Below are 12,458 nucleotides of genomic sequence, written 5' to 3'. Positions count from 1 at the left end.
ACACATGGGACAACTCCCCCATCAAGGCAAGCTTCGGATACCTCAGGCCCTCAGAAAGACACCACCACCAAACAAGAACCCCCCACAGACAGTCAGTCTATATTTCATTGAGCTAAAGTACATATCTAGGCTGTTTGAGATGACACAAACAGTAATAGGAAACACTAAAATGTGTTGTTCTGAAGTCTAGCCCGTGGAGCTGCGGTGATGCCCATATTACTCGGAGCCTATTTCCTTTCCCAGATCAAGACACTCCAGACAAGTCAAGGACAAAGCACTGAGGACACGCTGTTGCCCTTTACTCAAAGCTATTCCTTCCTCATCACTACCAACCGGTGTGGCTTCTGCAAAACTCACACAAGATCTTTTGCTTTCTCAAGAAGTATTTTATAGGGACAGAGAAAACATGTGGCTGATGAAAGAAAGAGGAAGCAGAAAACCCCTACACATCCTTAGCGTACTCCAAACAGCCCCTGTAAGCACATCCCAGAAACCTCAGCTCCCAAAACACAGCTGTGACCCTGCGGTGTGATCCACATGAGAGGACGCTCACACGACCTCAGCCAAGCACAAAGCTTTGCTGCTGTGGGCCAGAGCCTGTCTCTCATGTCTCAGGTCACTACAGGGACATCATCAGTGTGAAACCAGGCCAACAATAACAGATTTTTAAAGTAATCTGAATTGCTGCTACTCCCCTAAACACAACTGAGCAATGCCTTTCTTGTCACATGCTCCTGTAGTTTAAAAAATTTCCCAAAAATCTTTCTGAATAGCGTGATATAAAAGGAAGAGAAGTAGGTACATAAAGGGAAGACTAATGCAGGCCTGAAGCTCGCTGCTGCAACGACTCCATTTTGGCCTGGAGAACTAATGAAAAGTCTGAACTGAAGAGCTACACTGCCCATCTACAACAACAGGGACCCATATTTTCGGCAGAGACAACAACTAAATAATGACAAAAACCAAGTAGTACTTGTTTGCAAATAATCAGCATTTCTTTGGCATTGTACTTAAAAGCTTGCCTCTCACTCTTATTTAAATACAAAAAGTACTTCAAATATCATCTTTCAAAATGCATACGTGCCTGAATATCAGTTATAAATCTAAAGAGAAGCAACATTCTGGGCCCAGATTATCAGATTGTACTCTTTTATCATCTGAAAACCAGTTTAACTATGTATTTAAAAATTACTCATTTCTGAGAGATGTACAATCTTCTGTTGTCAGTTGATGAACAGAAGCACATAATTGTTCTGTACTTCAGAAGATAAAACGAAGCAACAGTAGGAGATGCAAGACAGATGCTGTAATAATGCAGGCTAAATAAGCATGGTTAAGATTCTTATAAATTTGTGCTCTGAAAATAACAGTTCTGCAGATATTACAGCAATAAACACTGCTAATAAAACAATAATGTCTGTAAAACTTCAGGAGGTTTAAAAAAATTGCATAAAAATAGTTATCATAAAAGCATAGGCAATGAACAAATCCAGGTTTCCTAAAATATAAAAAAAAGTTGCAAGAAGCTCATTTTGATAACACAGACTGGTAACTGCACTGAAAAAATCCAAGTGAATACTTAATAAACATAGGCATATATTCTGTTTAACAACTTTTGGTCACTAATAAATGCCTCTATCTTGAATCACAGAATCTTAGGAGTTGGAAGGGACCTCGAAAGATCATCCAGCCCAACCCCTTGCTAGAGCAGGGTCACCCAGACCAGGTCAAACATTAATAAATTTGAATGGAATTTCCAGATCTCATTTTTATTTCTGAAAAACCAGTGTGCCTTTGATCAAAATGTAAATGGTCCAATGGCACTGAAGTCACAGCAAAGGGAGGTGTCCAGGTCTGCTCAGCAGAGGAATTTGGGCTCCATCCCCCACAACTCTGTAGAAGTGGGGTCTGGAGGAGGCTGCATGTGCAGTCTCTGATTTCAGAAATCACTCCTCTTGAGTGATTTCTCTCCCACATTTCTCGACTCTAACAGCATCCTGGAAAGTCCACCTTTATACTTTAAATTTCAGAGATAACATTCTAATCATTAGTAAATAATTTTCATTTCTACTGTTTCTTATTTCCTTGGGGGAAAGAATGTGTCAGCTGCTTTAGCTTTGCCTGAAGTACAGTGACATTTTCAACACGTGGCAGACACTGCCAGCAATAGGCAGGAGACTGCAGGTACATGTATATATCCAAGTTACATAAATTTAAATTGACTTCAGTTACAAGTTGACTCACTGAATGATTGATTTCAGTAGCAGAACCGATAAGCAGCAGTTTATCTAAGTCTAGGTTACACCATATATGGGTATGAATGAAAGAGAATCTGTCAAAGCTTAATACACTTGAATTTGCAAATACCTTTCTCCTTCAGGATGAGCACCCAGCCCTGTTATGCTTCCAAATGCAAATCTTCCTATTGACAGAAATTGATCTCTACCTAGAAGTTATTAGGTTTCTGCCAAGTTATTTCCTTCAATGGGTTTCCCAAAGGGTCAACAGGGTGACCTTGCAAAGGAGAGAGCAGGAAAGAGCAGCAGAAGGCAGAATGAGGAGACAGAGAATCAGTACCTTGGCCTGGATCTGTGAAGTTCTCTAACCTATGTATATGGCACGGTCAGAGACACAGAGCAAATGCAAGCAACATCTGGGCCAACATCCTCACTCCTAGCTTCCAGAGTTTCAAATTTACTTACAGTTTATCTCAAATCCCTTAAAATTTGTTTTGTTTAAAAAGTTGCTATATGATTCTGTTCCTATCCAAAACACTCAAATACCCAGAAAAAACCCACAAGATTAATAGAACACTGTAAGCCTACTCATTTTTTGTTATGTAGGTTCAAAATGTATATATGCCCTTGCTTACAACCACTGACTGAATGCAGTTAGCTGTACAGGAGTTACCAAATACATTTTTAATTATTGTTTTTGAGAGATAAACAGCAGTAGAAAAGACAACAAGCAAAGGGACTCTCTAATTCAGACAAAGCTGACTTCCTGTAGGCTAAATACTTGCTTGCTGGCAGACATAGTTTCAAAACCTAAAATCTACTTCATATCAGATATGAGTTGTTGCTCTTATTTACAATATTTGAGTACTGATGACTCATGTAATTTTGATATATAAGGGGTTTTTTTAAACCTGAGCGCCCTGAAAAATTATTACTTAGGAGGTCTAACTTTTATTAAAGAAAATATTGTTGCATGGTTTGGGATAGAAAAGCTGGAAAACATAGACCAAGTGCAAAGCTCTCAAAATCCAGAGTGCAAAGCACATGAGGAAACCAAACAAAAACAAACACATGATTTTATAGGGCTTCGGCTTATCAACAGAATAAAAGTTTGTTAGCATTTTCTAAAGCAAACATTGTCAGTCACAAGCCACCAGAGCAACCATCAGCCATTCCATAATGCTGCCCAGTAACTCATTTTCCTCTTTGGGAGTTCATACCTTTTCTAGAACATGGAAACAATTTTTTCTTGCTTGAATGCTCCTTGCAATAGGTTATTCAAAAGGCATATGCTAGACAGCAGCCAAACTTGCACAAACCTCAACGAATATTGTAATTATGAGTTCACGTATTTTTCAGAAAAAAACGCACAGCGTTTCAGATTATATCAGTAGAAAGGCAGCTAATCCTTCCCAGATCCAGCCACTACATACACCACATTGAAATGCTGTGGCTGCCTAAGCCCATTATGAATTTAAAGCCTTGCTTTAAAAGGGGAAGGAGGTAAGACTGCATGGATAATTCTGAAGTGCTTTATAAATGCTGTTGAAACAGTAAACCCATTTAACGGATGAAGCACAGATGTTAGATAAGCAGTACATGGACATTCAAAGACATCTTTTGTACGAGAGCTGGGAATTCAAATGAAGGCATCGAAGCTGGTAGGGTTTTGCCCAGTTGCAATGTCTTCACTTGACGAGATCCCTTTTTTGTGACTACTCACCTCTTGTGCAAATGACTCCGCTTTCTTCCGCAGGTTCTTTTCCAATTCAAAGTTTACATGAAGCTCTTCATATTCCTCTACTGCCAGCACAGACACTGTTTATAAGAATGAAACAAGATCAGAAGTGGAATGGATCAAAAGAAGAAGAAAGTACTGCTTGATTCACCCAGATAAGCTGTTATCCCTTAGTACTATGAACCCCTGAATGAAGGTGTAACCTAGTTTTACATTTCCATATGCAGCCTGCTTTGCAGTATTTGTCCTGTTTGCTCTAAAAGAGCCTCAAGCGGAAAGCACTGCAATTTCGTGCTGCCTGCATTTAAACTGTGCTCACAAAAGTGAGACTTGTGAATAGGCCACAATCCAGGGCAGTAGGGATCATTTTTAAGTACTCAAGTATCACTTATTCTTAACACGTATAACTTATTCTTAACGTGTCTCAGTGACCACTTGCATTATCTTGATAAGCTTTAGCTCTTACTGGCTGAAGACCGGTTTGCAGGGTGATGACACTGGATTTCTAACATGGTTGTACACAAGTTCCTCGCTTTTATGGAGATAAGCATAACAGTTTCTAATGCTACATTCAGTAAGTGGTACTTTAGACAGTGGGGCACACATGCCAGCCCACCTGACTCTCAAAATGATGTTAACTTAAATAAATTTAAAAAAACAAACCACACAAAAAACCTCAACAACCAACCCACACACTTAGAAAGATTTAAATTCACCAACTCAGATAGAAATGTCTTGATTTCACAGCTCCAAAACAGTGCCACATTGACACAGAATACAGTAAGTATTGAACAGATACCTTGGTAGCTCATTTCAAGCACAAAAAAACAAAAAATGTTTCTTTATGGTGCCAGTGCATTAGTACCTAGCCGGGAAAACAGGCAAATGTGAAACAAGGGGCTGTTCTTTCGATAACGCTTAGAAAAGATAAAACATTTCAGAAACCTTTCATCTGCCACAATATGCCATCAAAAGCTCCTTCAAGATGATGAAGATGATGAAGCTTCTTCTCTGTAATCAACCTAATTGAAGCTTGGTGTTTTAAGAGTATTCGAGTACTGCCTGTCACAGGCTTAAGCAATACAGACACATGGAAGAGGTATGAGATGAACACTTGGTGGAAGCTTACAGGATATGCCCTACTGTACCTTGGCCAGACCCACTTCAGGAAAATGTGAAACAGCCAAGGAAACATTTATCCAAACTATTTTTAATTTTACAAGGCTAAATAAGCAACAAGAGAAAAGGGCACAGTAATCCCAGGCACTAAAATCTTTCCTCTACCCTCTAAACTTCTTCTGGGTCAACTATTTCTAATATGGAAGCATTCACCTTCGTTAAGAAAAGCCTTCCTTTTCTGAGTCGCATCTCCTTTTAGACTTTCCCTGCCCTGGTTTTACCTCTCATATCTTTCCAGGAAAGGAAAGTCCCTGTTTCTCTTCTGTAACTTTGAAATCCTATTTAACTCGTTCCCAGCACTCTTGCCTTCTCCTCATCAACCTCTGAACATACAAGGTACTCTCAGGTCTTCAGATATCCAAAATTATTGGCCATATCCTAACTAAAGGAAGGCCAATGTAATGATTTAGGAAAACAGGAGATTAAGGTTCAGACTCCACCTCTGTGAGGGACTGCCTTCCTGTCCTAGTTTGCCACTTGTGTTAGAGAGCAAAAAGTTTTCCTATTCTCATGTACAACCTGCTACTTACACTGTCATATCTTCCTGGAGTAGAGATAACCTAGAATAAGCCATGTGTTCATGCAGTGCCTGCAGCAATGAGGCTGAGGTTAGATCTGGACCACAGTCACTGTTCTGTAACCTACTCTGTACTACAACGTAAAAGCTCTCAAGCTTCTGCAAAGGATGTAGCAAACTGTTAGAGAACCTGCTGAGACCACACACCTCTGTTACATTTCTCCAACAGTTTTTGCTGCTTATTAACTTCTGTTGTCAAAACAGCCTTTTCTTCTTTCAGTTTATTCACCTAGAAAAGTATAAAGAACAAACAAAAAATAAGAGTATTTTAGTTAGTGGCATAAACATATAGCACATACATAACACAAGCAATATTTTGCTTTCAGTAATTCTGTTTCTTAGGTTTGTCTTAAGGTTAGGGTTTCCAGTGGGATGGAAAGCATTTTAACCAACTTACAGACCTCATAACAGATGGCATTAAAGGCTTACGAGCTAACTCTCTCAAGGCCCAACTGCATGGCTTATACCAGTCACAGATGCAAACGTCACATCTTAGGAACCTTTTGGGATGAGACACCATAGCACCTGGCTGAAAAGTTACCAGCTTGCCCTTGACTGCTTGCAGATTAATATAGTCAGGCTGCTGTTTGGGTTTTTTCCTGGGCTCTGTTTATTGTCCCAGAGCTGTCAGCTGTGTCTTTCTGAATGCAAGTGGTGCACAGACAGGAAGAACCACTAAGTCCCGATTTGCATCAGTACATGGCTTATCCAGTTTTCAATAGGAATGAAACTCTGCTGGCTCAAAAAGCCAATTTGCTGGTCTAATTACCACGACAGGTCATTGCCAATGGCTAAACTCAAGGATATGCTCAAAGAAGAAGCACCAGTGATTAAACTGGACGTTCTCCAGAAGTATTTCTTGCACATCCACAGGTTTAAGGAAATCCAAAAAAACCCCTGCAGGCTGTGATGGGTGAGGGGCTGTCAGGAAGTGGAGATGAGAGTTACAATATGGGCATTAGAACAGACACGAAAAGTCATGTGCCAGCAACAGCAGCAGACTGGGTTCTGATGTAGAAGGCTCCTTCTAGACGTACACCCTAAGTGGTCCATCATACGGGCAGGCTGGCAGGACTTGTGATTAGATAGGATTCAATTAACTTCACAACTGAGCGTTTTTAGCAAAATTAGATACAAAAAGTACTGACTACACACTAACGTGGTCTTGCCTTCCATGGTACAATACATACTTCTTCAATTACTTCTACAAGTTTGCACCTCAGGTTTTCCAGTTCAATGGCTAAGGTCTTCTTTTCCTCATGAACAGATATGATTTGATCTCGCAGCTCTACAGTTTGAGGAAGGAAATGAAAAATATATTTTATTCTTGGAAGAAAACAAGAACGGAAATGTCACAGCAATGCAAGTACAATCAAGTACAAAACGCCTTAACTGCATACAAAGCATCAGCTGCATTCAAGGTTATGTCCTCAATAATTTAGGACCTTTGCCTAAGCGTCAAGTAACAGATCTATAACTGGGCCACAGTTTCAGATTTACTCCATTGAGGTGAGCTGCCTTGTTCAGTGCCGCCATCCTTATTTGCATTCTGAATGATTCATTTCCTGCTATAACAGGGCCAACCCTGCCACCACAGAGTATCCTCAGTCCTACTCAGGAGACCGTCACCTCGCAGAGACTCTGGTGTGGAGGCAGCAGAAAGCAAATTTTAATAGGCAGCCTTTAAAACAAATTAATGCACTTAAGGTTTTTTGGATCATGAGTTCTTGTCACAAGGGAAATAAACAAAGCAACAGGCAGTTAATACTTGGGAGGTTTTCACTGAAGAAATTGTCCTGAACAGCTGCCAATTTATAGTCTTTGTAACATTATGTGAACAGAGTCAGAATACAACCTTTACTGATGGAAGAGCTAATGCTTGTAATTTTCCCCTCAGAATTTTTGTTCCTTAATTATCAAAATATGAAATAAATTCAATTCACAATGGAACAAAACATTTGATTATAATCACTTCTTAACAGGAGATCGGTTTGCATACATAATATATCAAGGTTTAGGTTAACATAAAAACACCACCAAAATTTAAATTTATTGATATATATTAGCTTTCAGCAACTGCTCTCATTCCCCACCTGCTTCCAGTATTTCATAGCACTGCTGTTTGTTGAATACCAGCCACGAGTTGAGAAAATTGTTGCTAATCAACTGCAGATGACGACGACATGCTGGATGTCATTCTGCTTGGTCTCACATCTTGAAAATGTTGATTCCACCCCTGCCCCCCCAACCCCCCAATTCAGGAGCCTCAGATTTATTTTCCTCCAAATTAAGGGCACAGACATTCTGAAGTAAATAAAAAGACCTGTTTTCCCAGAAGATTTTTGAACCCAATCATCTGTTTTATGGATTTGTGCTTTCCAGAGAAATCAATGGAAAAAAAGTCTCACTGAAATTTATGGTAACTGGATTAAGTCAGGTCTCACAATACATATATCAACCTCATACAAAGAAGAAAGCATAACCATATAACTAAATCTTTATAAATGTGTACAAGAAATGTTTCTTTTCAGATACAGGGTATGCACTAAACTGCTTGACCAACACAGCTCAGTTTTCAGTTCTTGTTATATCTGAAAAGTCAGCTAAAACCAAAGAATACCCCAAAGCTGTAAGTGAATTTCAGGTAATGCTCTAAGACCACTTTACACCTCTATTAGGAACTACAGCTTCACTGTCACCTTTCCCAGTGTATGAGATAGCAAAAGATAGAGGAAGGTATCTGAGGGACAAAACTTTATCCCTTTAATAAATGAGGTTTTACTCAAAGAGCCTCAGACTGTACTATGTTATTTGAATATCCTTACAGAAAAGTGGTAGGAGGGAAGGAATCATTCCAAGAAACATTCAGTATTCTGCTGAATGGTAAGAAGGGTAAAAGGCTTCCAAGGTTCCCAATGCAAAACACAACTGCTTGGAATCATAAACATGCACAGAAGAGCAGATCTCACCTTGGGCAACACCAAAGCATTAAGGGGAGTTTTGAAAACACATCTTTCATTGCATATGGTCTTTCACCGAGCAGGTAATCCAAAATACAACTTCAGGTTCCCCCTTGAAGACAAACACCATGCAGCTTGGCGTAGGTTAGGGACACAGCCCTAACACTGCCTTTTGGTACAGGTCAGATCACCCTGCTACCACACACACACACGCATACACACTTCTCTCCAGGCACAGGGATGGAAAATCTTCTCCTATAGCAAACGGGATGCCAATGCTTTTAAAAATCCTCAGCACTTGTGAACGTAAGGTCATTAACGTGGAGCAGAAGCCAGTTCTAAATCCTCCAGACAGAAAGCATATACACCAGAGCTCTTCTTGAAATACTTCTCTCATTTGACCCTGCTACCCTCCTAATCACGTTCTCTGATCTGCAGCCAGAGGCTTTGCTCTCTTTAAATGTATCCTTGACATCTTTCTCCAGTAAAAGACAGGAGGAACTCCAGAGTCTTACTTCCAATTCAGATGGGTTCTATGTTGTGGATCACACCATTCTCTGCCTCTTTTCCTACACCTACAGGATGGAAAACGGCCTACTATAGAATGGTATTATGACATCTGACTTCTTGGGTGGAATTCTAAAGCATTTTTACAACACTCATTCTTTTTTCTCAGTGATACTTTGTACCACCTCACTGAGGCTGCTGCATTCAGACAGGAAACTATTAACAAGGTCAGGCTGACAGTTCAGGAAAGCTGTACTTGGACATCATTTGCTATTGTAGCTTACTATCAGAAAAAAGTGAAAGCTCTTTTCAAAAAGTGAACCACTTAATTTTTCTGTCACCAAATGCAGAATGTGGGCATTCCCTTTTTTGGCTACTATAATGTAACAACATACAGAATCACAATAACTTCATCACAGAGTTAGGCAAGAAAGACAGGCAGATTTTGGATTACAGAAATATGAATTGCCTTTCAAAAAAGAACCAGAAATTTCTCAATAAAGCACAGATTTCTCTTATTGATGTGTTTTCGTGTTCCCAAGCTTTGCTGTTTTATCCAGTACAACAGTCCCTTTTTAAGCTGCTTGTTTGGTAATAGCTCTGGAGTACCATTGAAGTTTGTGCATACAAAGGTACAGAACTCAAACAGAAAAGGAGAATCCTCTCTTACAAGCTTTGAAATAGCAGCACTGCAGTTGAAGCAATACCAAGGTGACCTTGTCCTTCTGTTTAACTTTTACTTTGTTAAAGATCTGAGGAAATATTTCTTTTACCAACTCAATAATTGAACTCTCTTAGCTGTGTAGATCTCCTTTTCCTATTGCATTGTAACTCCCTTTGCAAGCTGTATATCCACCATCTACATCACACAGTATCACTACAATCCTACCATGTTCTTACAGTCTTTCCCAGAAATCCTTTGATGACCACTCTCAGAAACATGACTTGGAGCCAGAGATCTCTGGTCCAAACCAATACTGCCACCTTTTAGATAACTTCTGCCTTGTATGGCGGTGTAGGCTCAGCACCAATGCTCACCTTTGATTTGCTGCTGACAATGCACAGAATTGCATGATCCAGAGTTGGCTTCTGTATCTGTGGATGATTCGTCCTCATCAATGTTAATCTCTTCAGTGATAATTTCTGGGCCCAGTTTTGCCATATAAAGCATACTAATTCTTTTCAAGGTCTTATTTTCTTTGTTCAGCTGAAAGTTGAGAAGCACAAACAGTAAGAAGCTAGTTAGGCTGTCTTTAAGCTGCCATACAAGAAAAAAAAAAGATAACAGTATTGTTTTTTCTCTCCCTTATCATTAAAAGATCTATCAAGCAAAGAAGACAAAGTAACATTAGATTAAATGCTCCATTCAACATTAAAATGGTCTGAAGATGGGAAGCTTGTCCTCTTTGTCCTCTGAAGAGGCCTGAATTCAACATGATGCTTCTTCCATGTGCTGCTTTCCTCCCTGGTACTTCTGACTAACAAATACCCTGTGTAGGTTCAAATCAAATCAAATCAACTATCAAACTTAGTTAATGCTACACATTCTTTGTGATAGCTGCTTCAGCTCCTTACCGTTAAGCATGTACCAGCATCAACAGGAGCTCTAACTGTGACTTGAAGAAGGGCTTGTGTTCCTAAAAGCCCATTTGGTTTTGCCAGCTGTATCAATTGGTCAAATAAAAACTCTAACCTCTTCCTATGTCCTTATTTTGCTTATAAAGCACAAACATCAGAACTACTATGCACCCTGTCACGGCAGAATTACCTCAAAGTTCTCCTGAATTATTTTCAATTCTCAGCAATTATTACTGTACAGTCAATATACATAAGATGAAAGCCATATCATTAACCAATTCTTCATGGATCAAACCACAAGTCAGAAATCACTCTGGGCTGGATGCTTAAACACATGCCTGGTTGGTGGGTGATACAGAAGAGGTTCTGTAAGGTAACTGCATCCTGATCAAGGAAAAACTAAACAACAGATATCGCTGTAACTGTTTGACTCTCACCACTTCTTTCACTGTTATGCATCTGGACACCCCAAGCAATCAGCTCTCAGCAAGCTCAGCACAGTCTCAGGGGTGTTCAGGCTTATACTGGGGTGACTGCCCATCCACCACCATTGCCTGCATTCAGGTCTAAGGATAAAGCTCAATTTTCTATTAATGACATACAACACATTGAAGTCAACATGTACTTTAGAAGTCCAATATTTACCCTAAAATAGAACATTAGGTTGACCCTGAAGTTTTACTTAAGCAATTACCTTTCAGTCTCTCTTTACTCAGCCCCCCAGCTATGGGAGATTTACTCAAGAACTTTTTCATCTCATTCCCAAAGAGTAAAACTAAGTAAGTGGGAAGGGTGGTGTAAGGAATCTCACAGCAACAAACAAATCAGCTTTAGCAAAGCAGCCCCATGGGGTAAAGGAAGTCTTGGAACTGCTCCTGTACGTGCATTGCAAGAAAAGTGCAGAGAAGAAAAGTTGCATAAATACGTTCATTTTCTTACTTATAAGCTGATTGTCTATCTTATGAATTCTAATATAGTGTCATTATGCAAACAATTAAGTAAATACCTCCAGAAAGTACATTGCTAATGCATCTAAATTAAAGTGATTTCTTGCTGGTGTGATTTTTACCATATCTAAGGATGTACTCTGGGCAGGGGATGGGGAGGGAAAAAAAAATGGGAAAAAAAAAGCAGCCAGCATTGCTAATGAAATTTGGTTCAAAATTGCTGTAATCCATTTTCTGATGAAGTGGCTCAGATGCATTTTACACAACCAAAAATATATAACAGAGAGATAAAAACATTCTTTAATAATAATGCACTTCTGATGAGATGGAATATAGAAAATTACACACTTGCTAAATTCATCAGACTAGACGCAATCAACAGAGCAGCAGAGGTCACCTTTCCCCTGCCCTCGCTTTGCTTTCATAAACAATCACCTGAAATGTAATGCAGTGGTTGACTTCTTCCATTTGATTTAGACACTGAAATGCTCATTATTGTTTTATCTCTCACACAGAGACAGTTCTAAAACTTGTTTTCCATTTAACCTAAATGCATATAAAAACTAGATATCGGGATGCTGGTCCATGACTTACTGCTGCAAAATAGAAACTAAACTAAAATGGGTCTTTTTTTCTCTTTAAAGGAAGGAATTGTATTCTGCATCTCATGTATGGCTTATTGTTTTTGCCACTTCAAAACACTGTCACAGATCCACAAGATTATACAAAAACACA

General features: G+C 39.4%; 1 protein-coding gene across 1 annotated transcript in view; it reads right to left on the bottom strand.

The window, feature by feature from the left end:
- The window catches only part of KIAA1598 (KIAA1598 ortholog), a 54,191-nt gene that overhangs the window by 30,334 nt on the left and 11,399 nt on the right, over positions 1–12,458 (bottom strand). Inside the window, exons 4-7 of the mRNA XM_010185647.1 lie at positions 10,237–10,405; positions 6,922–7,019; positions 5,879–5,960; positions 3,961–4,055 (exon numbers count right to left, since the gene is read on the bottom strand). Coding sequence (XP_010183949.1) covers positions 3,961–4,055; positions 5,879–5,960; positions 6,922–7,019; positions 10,237–10,405 — 444 coding nt within the window. The remainder of the gene's footprint in view (positions 1–3,960; positions 4,056–5,878; positions 5,961–6,921; positions 7,020–10,236; positions 10,406–12,458) is intronic.

Source organism: Mesitornis unicolor, unplaced genomic scaffold (genome assembly GCF_000695765.1).
Source record: "Mesitornis unicolor isolate BGI_N332 unplaced genomic scaffold, ASM69576v1 scaffold30785, whole genome shotgun sequence".
Taxonomy (NCBI): domain Eukaryota; kingdom Metazoa; phylum Chordata; class Aves; order Mesitornithiformes; family Mesitornithidae; genus Mesitornis; species Mesitornis unicolor.
This window is presented reverse-complemented; position numbering and strand designations above follow the sequence as displayed.